Source organism: Neopsephotus bourkii, unplaced genomic scaffold (assembly GCF_033783945.1).
Source record: "Neopsephotus bourkii isolate Nb327-2 ecotype Australia unplaced genomic scaffold, CSIRO-AGI_Nbou_v1 NB_1388, whole genome shotgun sequence".
Lineage (NCBI taxonomy): Eukaryota > Metazoa > Chordata > Aves > Psittaciformes > Psittacidae > Neopsephotus > Neopsephotus bourkii.
In genome coordinates, this window is record NW_026901866.1 from 6,224,549 (window position 1) to 6,242,541 (window position 17,993).

Here is a 17,993-nt window from a genome sequence, read left to right on the forward strand (position 1 = left end):
CAGTAGTTTTCTTTATGTCAAAGCCTTCCTGTGTACTGAATAGTGCATCTGAGTCTTTGGTTTTTCTCTGGACTACTTGAAGTTGCATATAGGCAGGTAGCTACTTCTGTGTGTGGTGGGGAGAGAAGCTGGAGCATACTGTAAATGCTTGTGTGAATATGGGCATGGCTGCTCTTATCCCTGAAGCAGCATTTCTGTAGTTCCTTCTTGTTACGTTAATATATTGGCAGAATTTAGTAACCCGTCTCTGTGAACATGGAGCTGTGAACACTGGCTCTCTCTTACCTGGATCCGTTTGGATTGGGTTGGTAGGAAGCTTGTTTTGCCTCTTACGAATTGAAAGAGATTGCCAAATGGTCCAGTATAGTTCATGTACACAACTATGATCCAGTAGAGGAAAGGCAAACTCCCAGCCCCTCTACTGCTGTTTCAGAAAGGAACAGACAGGAGGAAGTAGGAGTGAGAACAGATTTCTGGATGGTTTGGTAGGCAGCAGGGTGAATTCTTAGCACTTCCCACCAGAAGTTTATTCTAATAGGCATCTGCTTTTAACCGTGTAACTGCTGCTGGAAGCTGTAACATGAGGATCAAGAGTAAATGCATAAATAGACTCAGAGGGCTAATTTCAAATTATAATGATAAAAGTAATTGATATCTGAAAGAATATGCGATGCTCTCAGCCTCTAGTTATTGTGAAATTAGTAACAATTTCCCCCCCCTTTTTTTTTTCTTCAAACTTTATGTACAACTGAATGTAAGCACTGCTGGCTGTATCTGGAAAGCTACTGTAGCAATAACTTTACTGAATGAGACATGAGACTTTCCTAAGATTCACACCTGGTGGTGGAAATATGCATAGGGTATCTGCAGTGATTGAAATACGCCAAAGGCAACAGAATATTTTTCTTAGTTTCTAGGTATCTTAAAAAGCAAAGGGGTAATTCTGTCTATTTGTTCCAGTGCAGTACAGGAAGAACAAACAGATTTTTATGTTGCACAAATGGCTGTGTTGTTGGTCATCAGTTAGACTGATTTAAACCAGAGCTAAAGCAGTAAACAAAAGTTAAAAAAAGAAAAACAAACCCAAAGAAATCTATTTAGAATTAAAATTTGTGTATGGACCAGAGAACAACTTCTATGGTTTTCCTCTGAATTAAAGAATAATCTATATATAAATCCCCCACCCCCTCCCCAAATGAATAATTTAGATAAGTCTTTAAATAGTTGTGTGGATCTGCATCTCTAATGATGAAGTATAGTTTTGGGCTGCTGCTGAAGGGGATAGTTTGTATTCACCTACGCAGCCTTGGCCTTAACATCTAAAGGGCACATGACTGCAGGTGATTTGGGGCACTGATCTGTCAGAACAATCTTTCTGGCATGATGGATTTTCTGTTTTGGTTGCACGAGCAGCTTGCTTCACAGTTGCATGCTGATTTGAGTTAACACAAAGGAAGCAGAACTATGTCCAAAGTCTGGAGAAGAAAAGGGTTAGGGATTCAGGCTGGAGTTAGGTAAGTAGGTTTAGTTGCCTTCCTGTTATTCTACAAAATCAAAGAATTTTTGCTGCAGACCTACAGATGCAGAATCACTGGTAGAATTCATGTATGACTGTTTAGATATCTATAAATAAAACCTTACAGTTAATAAGCACCTCACAAAATGAGAGATCTATGTAGCATTTATGTGCTGTGCATAGTGTACTGTATTCCTGTATTCTGGTATTGTGATATATTTTCAGTTGTGTTTCTTGAAAATTGTGGATTCTCTGCATCTTGTTTTTACTACGCTGGGGGATAAACTTTTTGCAGTGTTCAGAGTATCTGTTTTCTGTGCTATCAGAGTTAATCCCCTTGCATCTTCTGGAATCAAGAGGGCTTTCCCTTTGTGTATTTAGTCACTGCATAAAGGAAATTCAGCTTGTTTTGTTAGCATATAAGCTAGGCTTTGCTAAGTACAAAGAGGGCCAAAACCTCTCACGGTAAGAATTTTGAGAAAGAAAATGTACATTTCTTGTGAGGAAGGAAAATATTCATAACTTTGTTACACGTTTAGTGCTCATCATCCCACAGGCACGAAGCCAGAAAAAAATAAAAATTTAAAACATAAGTTATGTTGATACTGCAGAAAGAGATCAGACTTTGTGACTTGAATCCTAGGTTCTCATATGACTGCTTGTGGCTTAATCTCAAAATACATATACAATGTAGGGAAGCAATCAAGCTCCAACTGGGCTGTAATATGACTGACCCCTTCTTTTCCTGATCCATACAGACTTATGTGAATTAGAGTTTGGCAGCAGTTGCAGATGGAGAAGCAGTCATACATGTGTTCAGACACTGCTCTGGAACTTGTGTTGAAGTAGGATATCTACAGACCCACTTTGAACAGTTACAAGAGAGCCTTGTGACGAAAACCAGTCATTTACTGATTAAAGTTGGATAATTGTTCTGTATTAAAGTTAACCTTTCTTCTGGATTACTTTTGATTCAGATAGCTTCCCAGTGTTGATCACTGCAAAGCTGCATAAATGGTGAAGAAAGGAATAAATAAACAATTGGGGCAAGAGAAGGGTAGAGAGTGCTTCTGGCAATTGGGCCAAATCATGTAACTTTAAAATGCTGCAACAATAATGGTAAGTGCAGGTATGAAAGTTGCCTTGGACTTCTTAGTAGAAGATAGTGCAGAATGGTCACCACTTTTATATTTTCTCAGTAGTCTTTGTTCTCCTGAAATGAGGTTGCAGAAAGTGGTTACAGGAAAAATAAGATGATGTGATTGCTGTGCACTTTCATCTGTCTCTGCTTACTCACTGTGGAGATGCTTCTTAGAACCCTTCTTTCCACTCCCTTACGATCCGTAGAAGTTATTGACCTGTGTTACTTAAAACTATTAATATAGAATCATAGAATCAACTAGGTTGGAAAAGAGCTTTAAGATTACCAAGTCCAAACATTACCCCAGGACTGCCAAAACCATCACTAGATAGTGTAACGTTTTTCTAAGGCTTCCAAGGACAGTGATTCCGCCACTTCCATCTGCAGCCTGTTACAATGCCTGACCACCTTCTCTGTGAATTTTTTTTTTTTCCCAATATCCAATCTAAACTTCCTCTGCCACATCCTGAAGCTGTTACCTCTTGTCCTGTTGCTTGTTACCTGGGAGAAGAGACTGACCCCCACCTCACTACAACCTACTTTCAGGTAGTTGTAGAGAGCAGTAAGGTCCCCCCAGAACCTTCTCTTCTCCAGGCTAAACAGCCCCAGTTCCCTCAGCTGTTCTTCATCAGATTTGTGCTCTAGACCCTTCATGAGCTTTTTTGTCCTTTTCTGGACCTGCCGCAGCACTTTGATGCCTTCATTGCAGGGAGGGGCCAGAGCTGAACATAGTATTTAAGATATGGCCTCACCAGTGCTGAGGAAAAAATTTGATAGCGATTGTCATATAATAGCTTTTATTCACTGAAAATTACTTCATACACAGTTAAAAATGAAAAAAAAATCAGTATTTTAATTGGACCCAATCTAACAAATTTTTACTAGTTTAGATTTAGCTACAAGGTCTTATACTTCCCTTTTAATGTAGAAAAAAATTAAGTCTATTGTGGAAAGCCATAGCATATGAATTGCGTGCTGAACAGTGATATGCTTTGTGTTTATGCTTCTCTCATACAGTTAAATACTTTGTGTTTGTGCTGTACACATTAAAGAAGGGCACACAGTTTTTCCTCATGTGACTGCTTCTTGTTTGGAAAAAGCAGATGTTGTTTCCTCTCTCCCTCATATCCTTTCCTCCCTCTCCCCCCCTGTGCCCCCGTCCCCCTGTCCCCTTTTTTAAAATATTATTTACTTGGTAGGGAAGAATTTACGCAAGCTGTATTCTTCTCTCCCATCCCAGTCTTTTCATGTCACTGACTTTTGAAATTTCTATTACTTCATTTTTGTTACTTGAGTTCTGGCGTTTTTAGCTCCCCTTTCTTCCCCTTAAATAATTCTTGGGCAATCTTTTCTTTTTTGTGCTTCCTAAAGAAGCAACTGTGTCAGCTTTTTTTTTGTAAAGATCAGCTTTTTATGTGGAATAATCTATATATATATATATATATATATTTCTATATCTTTCCTCCCCTAAGTCTTTTGTGAAAATGCCTTAAAGGTATAGTTGTGTGGAATACTGAATACACAACACTTTCCAGTCAGCATATGGGTGAAGAAAGCAAGGATGAGCTACTTTACTCATCAGGTAGTTAAAATTGCAGAGTGACAATTCTACAATCCTTTGACTGAAACAATCGCTTCTCTTGATTTTTGTTTTAGTCAGTAGTTGTTTGGGTTTTTTTTTTAATAAACAAGTCTTTAATTACACTGGGAGTAATGGATAAAAATCACAGGCAAATGAATGCACACTAGGAATTATTGCATGACTAGGGAATATCTTCTCTTCCCTTCAAATACAATTGCTTTGCAATGTTTGAGCAACCAAATTCAAAAAGCAGAGTTCTCAAACACACTCTTGTATATCCTGTATTGAAAGTTTATATGCTGATGAATGTATTTCTAATGTTGGGTTGTGAGCAAAGCCTACAGGGTTCTGCCAGGTGAACTTTCATGCCACAGCCTGTCCTTCAGGCTTAAAATTCCTTAGTGAAAATTTTGGCTCAAAATTAGATAATTTGTTAGCATCAGTGAAGAAGTTACTTGTAATATATTACTGGTCTTTTGGCCTTGCTTTTTAGTATGCATATTACAATGCTGTTTGGTTTTTGTTAGCTAGTAAAGCAGTTAATGACTTCTAATTTACTGAGATTATTTGGACAATCTCACTGCAGATAAATACTCAAAATTCAGTGTCATTTATAATAAGGGAAAATGAATTTTAATTCTTCCTGTTTCAGTAGTAGACCCTCCGCTTCAGATATGAATAGAGAAGGTTCCTCTGTTGCTGGAATAAGAACAAAAGTCCCTAGCAAAATACATCAGTACAAATTAAATGGCCAAATTTCAATTTCTGTTTCTTGAGCTTAATCTTCCTCTTCTATACCTGTTCTTCCATTCTACCAGTCTGATTTCTTCTATATTTATTGAATATATAATGTTGTCTTCTGTCTCTCTAAGCAGAGATACTCAATTTTCTATTTGTATTTCTCCAATTATGCAGTCAGAATATCTTATTGACTTAGTAAGATTTTTCTATTTTTTACTTTATACTAGATTTGATAAACTATCATATCCTATTTTGTGTAATAGAAGTGGCAAATAGCCACTTCAGACAGTTTTAGTGTCGGCAATCTGTTTTGCTTAGTAAAACTGTGCAACATAGATGTTAGAGCTGCACCAAAAAAATCTGCCTAGTTGTTCCTACATGACATTTTTGTGTTATAGATTGACTAGAGCAGAAAGACTTTTAATTCTTGCTTGGATTTTACTGTCTAAAAACCTGTTTTGAGTTTGTGTCATGTCATGTTGCACTTGCTTTCTTGATACTCATATATTTGTGCATTTTAACTTCGGTATCTCCAGCACCCTTTTCAGAACTTCCTTCTTACGGTGAAATCCCACCCTAAACCCGTATCTTCTAATTATATTATTAATTTTAAAAATCCAAAGAGGAAGCAACCAAATATAACCAGAAACTAACTAAACTAAATTATCTCCTGATCTCAGTGTTGTAATACTTGATTTAGGACTTTGTTGTTGCCAAAACAAGGAAAATTAATCTGGTGGATCCCTTTTCAGTTGCTGAGGAGACTGAGAAATTTAGTGATTACTGTAGGAGTTCTCATGGCTAGCTATCATTTATGAAGTGTGAATGTATTTTTTTTGTTACATATTTGGGTGGGGGGGTGCATGTGTGCTTTTTCTGTGCATGTGGTTACAAGTTTTTAACCTTCTCTGCTATAACAGCAGCAACTAATACAACTTAAATAATCTTCCTTTTGAACTGAGAGGCTTTTCAGTGTGCTGTTTGCTCTGCTGCGCTCATGTATGACTTATGTATGAAGCGTTGTGTAGAAATTTGTGGAAGGTGTTGCTTTAGTAGTAGTTGGAACAGGGAATGTAGCTGCACAAGGCTTACTTAATGCTTTTTTGATGCACTGTTAGTATTCCTATGTTCTCTGAATTTAGGACTTGTGAATTGCCTGTTTCTGTGCTTGAAACTGCTGGTGAGGATGCTAATTTTTACTGAGATTATCAAACGTGGGTCATACAGGTATATATTGGCAGTGTAGATCACATTGTTCATGCTGACATACCGCAGTTATGAAGGGCATACCATTAAAACATTTTGTATAATCTTGTTAATCTTTTGTTCTGCTTTGATGGACTATTGTAATAGAAGTCGTTCTCTTTGTTTTTTTCTTCTCTTAGTTTATTTCCTCTATCCCAAATATTCATGTTTTGTTAACACTACAAAAAGACCAGTTCAAACCACAAAGTGTGGTGCTGCATAGCAAAGGAGTAGGAGTTTCTTTTCAGTTACTGAACATAGACCTTTGAAATAGATTTGTAAGTTCACAAGCTATTTTTGTTAAAACTTGTTCAGGTTTTTTTCTTTACTCCAGTTTTGGTGCTACTTGTTAAGCATTTTGCAGTGTGGCTTGTAGTCTTTCTGTTTTGTTGGTTTGGGCATTCACGATTTGTCCATTTGTATATGTTTGAAACATCCTTTTGAATTTTTGTCTATTTGTGATTATGTTAAAAAGAGCAATTTAGCATTAGGGATCCTTGAATATAATTTACTTTGCAAGATCACTTTTACATGGTCAGGTTAAAGTCCTTGAAGACCCACGTCAGTGTAAAAGTTGAGACAAGCTTTAGATCTAACAGCATCAACAAATTATATTACATTTTTAATTCACATAGTTTTAAAACATTATTTCTTATACAACATTCATTTAGCAATCTTACAGTTTAGCAAGGCAGATAAAGGAAGATTATTTTTGTAAGCGTGGTTATGCTTTATTTGGTTTAAGTTTCTGTTCCTTTTTTGTGCAGGCTGAGTGGGAAATGCATGCCAGGAATGATCTGGACCTTTTATAAATTTGTTTTAATGTGACAAGATTAAAAATTAAATTTTGTGGTTGCTTACTGAATACCAAGTGTTGCTTGAGGTGAGTAAGCTCAGCAGGACTGAGGCTTTTTTTCCTCCATAAGTGTATTTCCAAAAAATCAAGAGTGTGTAGCAGCTCACCAGCTACACTGTGTATACTGAATCCCAACATGTACTGAGGTCTTTATTGAATTGCATACATTACAGATGGTCTCTGCTCCAGCAAATGTATAGTCCTTGACAAGCTGAAAGAAATTCAGATATAATAAATATAAAATCTGAAACAGTGTTTTCTGGTGTGTTAGAGAAAGTATAGCAGGGTCTGCTTGGTTTGTCCTTTATTTTTGTGAAGTAAGTCCTTAGGTGTGTTAGGAGGAGAATAATGGCTTTTTGGACTATTTGTGTAGTGCTGTCCTTTTAAATACAAGGGGCTGTGAAATAAAAAGTACTGAAGTGCTGGTTTAAAAATAGCACATTCAGTACAGCCTTCTTATAGAAGTCACACATCCTTAAAGGAGCTAAAGTTGTTCACAAGGAATCATACTAGGTCTCCTTTCAATGTTTTAGTTACCTTCATCTCCAGTGGTCAGGAACCTTATTACAAAATGACTTGTTGATGAATGCGTTCACATCTCATGTTAACAGAGTCTCCAGAATTATGCCATCCTTAATCTTGATGGCTAGATGACAAATAGCTTTGACTGTGAGGGTGATCTCATTGTACTTTTGTACTTGAGTGCTCAGGGACTTTGTGTGTATGTAAGACTGGAGGAAAATGGCCCTGAGATAAAGAGAATTCTGACTTGTTCAGATATAACTATTACCTGAAAAACTTTCCTTTAATTATATATCATAAACTGTAGTAATCATTGCTATTTCAAGGAAAATAAAAGACACATCTGAATCTGTAAGCTTAATTTTAAATAAATAAAGAGGTGTTTCCTTCTAGACTGGATGGATGTTGTCTGACATTTAGTGGAAGTGTTGTCTTAGCTTCAGCGGAATCTGCCTTAAGCTACAAACTTGTGCTTGTACCAGGTTTGCTGAAGTGTGGAGGAAAATGAAAAGCTTGTCTCCTACCATTTCTTTAGGTGTTCCTCTATTTCTACTAGGTTGGAAAGAATTGGTAACTTCTCTGAAAATTTAATTCTTTCTTATTTGTGGACTTTTTCATCTTTACTTACATGTTTGCATGGTAAGCAAGTCACAACACATGGCATCAGTACCCAATAGCTTGATTGCTACTTGATAAGAAGTGAGTAGTGATTTCACAGGATTTAGCAGAGGGTACAGACAGTTCTCTGCTGTAAATGGAGTAAAGAGATTCCTCTGGATCTTACAGAAATTCTGAGGTAATGAGAGAAAAAAAACATGAGAATACAGAGAGAGGGGAGAAGTCTGGCTGGGATGAAGAGTGGATATTCTTGGAGTTTGTGGCTGTCAACTTGTAAAAAATGAAACACTTTTAGGGTTTTCCAGAGAAAGCACATTAAACTTGGGCATATACATAGCAAGATCTGACCACTCAAATTGTGTCACCCCATCTCCCTAAAACTGGATGGATCCAGCAGTCCCTGGTACCAGTAGTCCTCTTTTGTTAAGCAGGCAGTTGTGGAAGGCATTAAAAAGCATCTTCCATGTTCAGCTCATCTTACCAGCTCTTACAAAGGGGAACTGCGTAAACCATCCTTTTAGCTCAGCTATGCATGTCCAAAACCTGTGGACCCATCTTTGACTGTTACTTTGATCCTTTTTAACTCCTGTGGGGAGGTGTAGAAAGAAAAACAAGTTTGGGTTTTTTATTTGCTGTGTATTTGATATCAGATGCAGTTTTCTAAGTAATACAGCTTAATGGGACGGTGTTACAGAATCTGTACTATTACGAAAACTTAGGCCTCCAGAAGGCAGTTGCTTTAAAAGTGGTGGAATGCAAGCATGTGTCATGATCTCAGTTAATGTGCTAAAATACTACTTCATTTAACCAGTCCTCACAGATGACATACAGAAGTAATAGAAACTGGCTACAATTACTAAACAAGAGGAGGTGCTGGGGAGCAAGGCTAAAATACTATTCACAGAAATGTCAAATATCTACTTTGTAGTTTTCATGGTTTTCAGCTCTTTACAACAGCTTCTTCATGTTCTCTTGTGCTTTGCAAAAACTTGTGCGGTAGTAGCTACTATCCCTTGTAGCATGGGCTACTTTACATAGTCACAAATCTTAAGTTGTCTGTATTCAAATACGAATGTGGTTCTAGTGCTTCTATTATTATTTTTCTGATTTTGTGTCCTAAAGTACACTTCGTAACAGCACTATACTGTTTTTAACAGTTTCCCATTCTGGACACTTGTTCATTTGTGTCTCATTCTCTTTGAACTGTAGGTGCACTGTCAAAATTCCTTGTTTTACAAGACTTCTGATAAATAGTAATTGTGTAATCAAGTATTTTTGGCTCTTGCAGGATACCAGTTATCCCTTCGTTATGCAGTGGAGTTTTTCGCATAGTTTTTTCCTTTGCCATTTTGGGTTCTAGCCCTTTTGCTTGGTAGTTAAGTTTATGTAAGTAAAATTTTATGTTGGTTTGGTTGGGTTTTTTGTTTGAGCAGGAATGTCCTATTCAGGTTTTTCTGCAAAGTCCAAAGCTCTTCAGTAAATCAATGTGGTACCAGCATGCTAAATGCAACAGTATTTGTCTATAGTTCCTCCTGGAAATCCATGTCTTTTTTTTGCTAAGCTACTCATAAAATAAACTTCCTAGACATAGTAGCCACGTGTGGTTGCTGTTACCTCCCGTGTTAACTGTGAGGAATACCTCCTGCCTCTGTCTTAAAGGAGAAAATCTGCAATGTTTTGCCTTCTATGAGCATAATAGTTTGATGTACATTCTGATTTGCTGGTACAATTTTGAGAGGAGAAAAGTAAGTCATGCAAGGCAGAGCCTGATGTAGTATCTGTTATTATGGCAAAACATATATAGTTTCCTTTTCCTAAAAATTAATAGGATATATTGTCATGTTTTATTGATGTAAAATGTTGTCTTTTTGCTATATTTGTGTGTTCTTCTGTTCTAGGTAAGTCATTAATGTTTTGTGCCAGTGGCAGTCATTCTCTAAACTTTTAGAAACAAAGGGATTTATAGCATCAGCAGTGAAGGGATATGTTCATGTGATACCGGTGAAATAATTTATTTTTTCTAGATTGAGTCAATACTCAAGAAATGTTATCTGCAAGTAAACCAGACTTCAGCTCAGTGATCTGGTATTACTTTTTGGTATTCTGGGTATGCACATACTCAAGAGCACTTCCCTAGCTGGAATTGTAAAATCTCCTGCTAAGATGTTTGGAGAGTAAGAACCATAAAAAGCCAAGTGTGATTCATGTATGTTCTTTGGGTGAGGCTACAATCGCACAAGTATATTGCACCAGAAGTTAGAGGGATTAAAGTACATGTGTAAAGTGACAGTCAAAGGTAAAGAGCCTTGATCCATGACTGGTTCATCAGTTCTGACTTGGAGATCAGCCTGGAGTTGTTACTTTGCATGCCAGCAAAGATAGTTTAATTTCATAGCAAAGTGTGTCACGATTTTTCAGAACGCCTTTTTCTTCTCAGCCTTGTCAGAAGTGTTTAAATAGCAGTTGTTCATAGTGACAACTCGTACTTCAAAGTATCATCATGAATTCCCATAAATTAACCTGTTATATTTATAAAGTTGTATTTTATTGAAATTGCTATGCTTTGAAATATGATATTAAATAAAAGAAAGGATCACAGAATAATTGAGGTTGGAAGGGACCTCTGAATGTCATCTTAGCCACCACACCCTGCTGAAGGAGGACCACATGAAACAGGTTATCCAGGACTATATCCAGGAGGCTTCTGAATATCTCTTAAGGATGAAGACACCACAACTTCTCTACACAACTTGTGCCAGTGCTCAGGCACCCTTACAGTGAAAAAGTCATTCCTGATGTTAAAATGTATTTCTGTATGTTGATAAGATACCTCTGAGTCTTTCCCAGGCTGAACAGTTCCAGTTTTCTCAGCCTTCCCTCATGACACATGCTCCAGTCCCATAGCCATCTTAACTCGCCTTTGCTGGACTCTGCCAGTAGCTCCTTATCACTTTTGTGTTGGGGAGCTCAGCACTGGACGTGGCTATCCAGGTATGCCCTCACCAGTGCTGAGCAGAGTGCTCCCTTGACCTCATGGCAGTGCTTCTCCCAAGATAGGCCAGGACACCGCTGGCATCCACTGTGTCAAGGGCACATTGCCAGCTTTTTGTCAACCTGTTGTCCATGTGAAACCCAAGGTCCCTTTTTGCAGATCTGCTTTCCAGCTTTGAAAGAAACCATAATGTCAAATATTTTTGCTGAAGCTAAGAGAGTCTGTTTCTCATATAGTTTAGGTTATAATTCCCATTGAAAATCCAGGTTTCTTGATGATGATGGTAGTAAGATTTATAGTGCTAAAAGCAATTTGCAGTTACAGTTCAATTGTATTAACAAACATTTCTGAGATCATTGTTACTATTTTTCAGTCCTGTATTAAAATAGTAATGTGCAGGACGCAATACAAATAAAATAATGGTAATGCTTAATCTGAATCTAGGAGAGGGAAGACTTGTATACTGTTGGAACTGGGTTAAAATAAATGTAATGCAAGAAGCATGGCAGGGGGGTTGGAACTAGATGATCTTAAGATCCTTTCCAATCCAAACCATTCTATGATTCTCTAAGATTTTGCTTTTTTTCTTTTCCTCCTTTAACATCTTTTCCCCTTTTTCTTTGGGAAAAATATTTTGGCAGAAAATTTTTAACCTTCATTCTCTTTTGTCCTTTCTTCCATCAGTGATCCAAATGTTGTAATAATGTTCGGTATCTTGAATTGGCTTGGTATTGCACATAAGGAATGCCACAAATTATCAAAATATTTTTTATTAAAAAAAAATTAGTGATGAAATTACAATTCTGTTCTTTCCCCCAGCCGCCAAATGCAAGATTAGTTGCTGAGCTGAAGTCCAGCCTGTCAAGATCAGTGGCTTGCTTCCTGGGCTTGAACAACAGTTTGGTCATCCAGATCATAAGTCATTTTGGGCCCAAGAGCATTATACTGGTATAAACACAGTTTTTTGGAGGGAGGAGAGTGCCTTTAAAGCCTGTGGTCAGATTTTAATGCTTGGTGCTCTTAAAGTTGCTGGCAGGCAAGGACTGTAAGTCTTGGATCTTCCCCATCCACCTATGGTTTGTAGCCCTTTGTGTCTGCCCCTGAATGCTTTCTCAGGCTTTGTAGCTCACCCCACTCCAGCTTTTGATTTTTTGGAAAAAGAATCATCTTCATTTGCTAATACTTCTAGAATGAAACTTGAGACAGTATGTTACTCTATCTTAAGATGACTTCTTTTCTGCCTCAAGTTTCCAGTTGCCACAACCAAAATCAGGGGATCTCAGGAAAGATTGTATGTAATACGACAGGTCTGGGCCTGCTGTTGCAGTGCTGCTCTTCATGGTATGTTTCACATGCTTGTGGTAGTAATAAAGAGCAATGCTCAACTGATGGCCCAGTTTGGTTGGTTTTCTTTTGTTCAGTTGTTCCTGATAGAGCTGTTAAACATGCAAGAGTAGGTAGAAATGTTACATTGTAGGTGTGGTGCCAGAAAACACTGAGGCCTTGTGTGGCTTTTTCCCACAGGTAAACTACATCAGCAGTTCAGCAGTTTGTTACAAAATTCCCAAATGTGGATGGGGGCTAAAACGCTTAGAGATACAAGCATTTGGGTAGCACCAGGGATGTGCCAGGCAGATGCTGTTTTGTTTGCAGAGGATTTTGGAAATAGAAATCACTCATAAGTTCTTCTGCTGATTTGTGGCTAATTGCAAGCCAGCTTGTATTGTTACTAAAAATAACTATTGTTGCCAGTTTTGAGTCCCTGTAAAATTTAAAAAATAGCAGCAACCCAAAACCTAAGCAATCTCTTCATAGTCTTTGGCATTGTTGCAAGTACAGTAGTGAATTTTTCTAGTTAATTTACAGGGTGGTTCTCTGAAAAACTGTTTTCATTTAAGACGTATTCATTAGGTATTGCCTGTTGGGGAGCTTTATTTTGGCTCTTGCACTAAAGCGGTGGATTTGACAGTAGTTTCTAGAATATTTGAAAGGGTAAATCGTGTTGAAAGCAGTTTAGAAAACATGAAAACAAAACACAAAAACTTTAAGTAAACCAGACTAGGTGGCTCTGTATAGGGAAGTGGGGGAAAAAACCCAACACTGACAGAAATCTTACGGCAGATGGAAGTAACAAAGCCACTGAGGTATGATATGTATCCTCCGTCTTAGCTTCTCCTTAGCAATCCTTGAGCAGAAAATGGATGTGGAGTGTAAACTTTCATTAAAAAAAAAAAAAAAATATTGAAAAAGTTATTCTGTTATAGTTCAAGTTTTTTCATGAAGCCTGAGTGAAGTTCTGTGATTCTGTAAGTTCTGTGATATCCCTAAATGATGTTTAACTAAACCGCTGCTGTGGTCTGTTGGTATACAAGAGATCACTAATACTAAGATTTATGACCAAACTTATAGAATGAATAACTTTTAAGCTAAATTGTTGGTTCACTTGAGTGGAGAATAGAGAAGAGTGTGTAGGTTTAACTAGTTGGTGCATCCCGTTTCTGTTTCACAGGAAAGTCCCAGTGTGCTCAGTTTCTGTAAGAAGAGGCCTCTTCACCTGAGACATACGAGAGAAAAACTTAATCTGTCTGAAGTGTACAACTACAGCCTGAACTTATCTCTGACTGAAATACAGTAATAGAGACCAATTTTCAGTAATCTTATTAAGCACCAAGATACAGCCATTTTTATTTGTGGCTATTAGAATTGATAGATGCATACAATGAAGGATTGGAATTTTCTTGATTATATTTATCTGCTGTGTGGGAGAAGTCACTAAAAGATGTTGGTACAGAAATGGTGAGAAACGTTGACTGAACTGTCATTTTAACTATGAGGTTTAGGGGGAGGAGGAGGCTGATTTTTTGCTTGGAGGGAGCAAACAAAGTCTCTACAAACAAATTCACTTGCCTATAAACTAAAATTAGATAGTCTTGTTTTATTTCCCATTTTGCAAGCCATTATGCATTTAAGCTGTAGATGCCTGCAGCAAAATTCTCTTATATATATATATATCTATATGTGAATCATATGTGTGAATCATGTGTGTGAGAACGTAATATATTAAGTATGCAAAGAAGCCTACCTTCAGTTATTTTTGGGACATTTTGGAAAATAGGAAAAAGGCAAGAAGTGATCACTTTAAAATACAACAATTGGATAAATGGTTATATCACAAATAATTTCGTACAGAAGGAACAACTTTTTTGTTTTCTAATGTTTCCTGTCCAGTCCATAAATTTGATATTACTAATGGTAACTGGCATAAATACTTAAGCCCTCAATCAGCAGTGTGTTGCACAAGATACTGTAAAGCTTATTTCTTTCAAAGTGTTGGAATCTTCATTCATGGACTGTTGCATTCATGCAGTAAACCATACTTTGAAAGTAGGATCTTGTAGCGTCCTTGGTAAGCCTTCGGGCTTTCCAGCTGATGTAGCAGCAAATTCATAACCAAAGCTAAAATGTGTCATTATTTTAAAAGAAACAAAACCTGAGAGAGAGCGTCACCAAAACATTTTTCCAAGACTCTGGAAAAGGAATATGGCTTTTAATTAATGAAGTAATAACCATTTTGTTTATTTTATAAAAACATTAAGTCATGGAAAAAGCTGTTAAATTGTAAAATGCAAATAATTTTCCACACACTGCAAATACAGGAGAGAACAAGCTAGTAGATACTGCAAACAGTAAGTTTTAAGTAGCCATAACTGGTTTTGTTGTCAAACCCCCCGGTGTGTATGTCCTGACCTACCCTTGCAAAGGACGGTTTATGTGTGTGGGGAAGAGGGACGGAGGAATGAAAGGAAGCAGGGTTTCTGGCTAGAAGCCTGTTCCTGTTTAAATTTCAGTGGCAGAAGGCCTGACCTCTTTCTGCTTTCTTGTTCTCTTTTCTGTGCAATTTCATGGTGGCTGACTGGCTTTATGATTAGTCTAAAATAAATCAGGAGTTGATTCTTACTCTCTTCCCATCCCTGACCCTCTAGCTAGATCACTGACTGTAAAGTTTTTTAGACGATTATCAGTTTTGACTCTGAGGACCTACGTTGTCTGGTTAAGCTTTTTTTAAAACGAATTGCATGTAAGCCCCAAGAAGTCCTAATGAAGGCATAAAAATACAGAGGAACATTTTTTTTAGCGGGTTGTCTTAGACTGGTTTCTTTTAGGTGACTGTTACGGAAGGATTGAACCTCCACAATGTTATCATGACCTTGGTTGTGGGCTTATAATTGTTTATTCTTATTGTTTTGGTTTTTTATTTAACTACATTTAGCTGGGTTTTGTTTATGGAAAACTAATTTCTTCTTTTGCATCTCTTCCAGTAATAGTTATGCACGAGTGCGAGCTGTGGTGATGACCCGGGATGACTCAAGTGGTGGATGGTTACCACTTGGAGGGGGTGGACTAAGCTGTGTCACAGTCTTCAAAGTCATTCCCCAGGAAGAGAATAGCTGTGCTGATTTTCTTATCCATGGAGAACGACTCAGGGATAAAACGGTAACAATTTACATCTGTTTAATGTTCCTATTAAAACCACATAGGACCTAAGAGTAGATGTTTGTTTATTGTTGCTTGTAGACTAGAAAGTAAATTTATAGTCTCAGCCTAATGCTGCTGCTCAGCTTTTGTCCATATCAATGATTATATACCTAAAGAGCCATTTATTTGTTTTAGGTGTAATACCATGCATTTCTAGAATTAAGCACGTTGATCTTTTATAAACTTTAGAAGATACTTTTTGTTCACTGCAGATTTCCATCCATTTGGGGAAACTGTTTGCTATTCAAGTGTTTTTTCTAATAGGGGGTTAAAGTTAAAACTACTTATTAACCTGTTTATACACCGATGATACTGTGTATAATAGGAGTGTTGGAAAATTAGAACTTGTTAAAAACACAGATCTGGAAGAATTCCTCAGTAATGATTCACTGTGGAATTTCCCTGTGGCAAAACATATCAATTGTACATGAAAACAACTTTTATATTGGATGAAAGCATGAAGCTTACAAGGCCCAAGAATTGATCTGGTTTGATGAACAGTAGACAGTACTCATTTATCAGCTACATTAAATAAAATACCAGAAACTTGCCTTAAATAGCCTCATAAAAGGAAAACGGGTAGGATCTCAGCCATTTCTACATGCAGACCTATGGAAGACATAAGGGTTGCTTGGCTACTCATGTGCTAAATAGGTTTCTGATGGGGGCGGTGTCTTACTGTGGAAACAAAGAGAAGTGAGGAAAGCACAAAACCTCCATCTTAATGACTTCTATGAAGAAGTTTTCTGCCTTACTGTGGCTGTTGTAGGAAGAGAGCATATAAATAGAAATTCTGCTGACTCAGTTGTTTCAGGGAGGCGTAGTGCTGTTAGCAAGAGTACCCTGTGTTCCTGCACAACCATGTGCACCTGCAGTTCCTTCCTCACTTTGCAGTAGTTCCCTTTAGAACTTTTTTTAGCCTTATTGAGGCTGGTTTTGAGGAGCTTAATTGCATTTAGAGATACTTGACAGTTTTCTCTTAATTTTTAATACTTTTGACATTCACAGCTTGCCTTCAGAATCTGAGGGTAGTAAAATGCTCAGAACTGAAAGCTGGTTTAATGTTTCTCCCTCATGCATATGAAAATGCCATAGCTATCGGCATCCTGATCTGCTTGCACTCACTCTCCTGCTTCCCCTAGGCAAGCCTTATTTTGTTTCCACTGCTGGTAGTAGGCTTTAAATGTCTCTGCTCCTCTTCCTGTCCAAAATTGAGCTCAGGTTAGTATGAATGCTTTCCAAACACTGTCCTGAACAGTTGGTTTGGGTGTTTGGTTTTTCTTTTTTACTGTGTTTTTTTTTTTTTTTTGTTTGGTTTGGTTTTTTTGTGTGTCCCCCATCCTGTGTCCATCTGGCCTCCCCCCTGCTGCCCACAAATGTGACTAACTAGTCTGCCACTGTGGATTTTGATCTTGCAGCAGTTTTAGGAAGTTGCTGTTGGAAGTCAGTTCCTCAGAAACATAGGATAAAAGATGGAAGAAATGCAGCTAAGAAGAACATCTATCCAGTGTATATTGAATAAAGTTTAGGGAACTAACAAATTCAGATTAAGGCTATGGGGAAGAATACTGTAGAGCAAGTGATGCTTGGTAGGAGTAAAATGAAGCTGTATATGTGTGTATTTCCTCAGACTTCAAATAATGCATTTATAAACAACAAATAGTGTGTAACAAATTAACAACAGTTGCACAGTATGCAACAATACCCCTGTTGGCATAAAAGAAACAAGATCCTTTGCCAGGGTATGTGAGGACCTTGTTGGGTGATAACACCTTTTCAGAAGGACCATAACAAGGAGTGGAAGAGAAATTCTGTTGGTTGTTGATCCAGTCCCTGTTTTGGTTTTCAATATAATTAATGCTTTTACATTTTTTCTGAAGACATTCACTGTTCAATCACACATTTAAACCTTTCCTTTAATGAAGTGAAACAGCTGGGTTTTTGGTCAAAATAGAATTGACAGGTGACTATTATATTTCATAACACAAAGACCAAGAAAAATAACACCAAGAAGTTGAAATGCAATTAACACTTTCAACAGAAGGGTGAAGAAGGCTGTGTTCTCTAAGAGAGGTTACTTCAGTGACACAAAATACTTTCTTCTTTTTTTTCTGTAAAAATGAAGTCGAAGTTGTTACGGGTTCATCATGTTCACTGTTGAGTAGGGACTAGGTATTTTGATCATCTGATTTTGAAAAAGAGTTACACTGAATCAGCTGTTTCCATGCTCCAGCATCACTCTAA

At 37.4% G+C, this 17,993-nt stretch overlaps 1 protein-coding gene across 2 annotated transcripts in view; it reads left to right on the forward strand.

Annotated features, from left to right (window-relative positions):
- The window catches only part of SPRED1 (sprouty related EVH1 domain containing 1), a 62,437-nt gene that overhangs the window by 21,313 nt on the left and 23,131 nt on the right, over positions 1 to 17,993 (forward strand). For both annotated transcript variants that reach the window (XM_061367696.1, XM_061367695.1), the window contains exon 2: positions 15,533 to 15,707. In XM_061367696.1, coding sequence (XP_061223680.1) covers positions 15,533 to 15,707 — 175 coding nt within the window. The remainder of the gene's footprint in view (positions 1 to 15,532; positions 15,708 to 17,993) is intronic.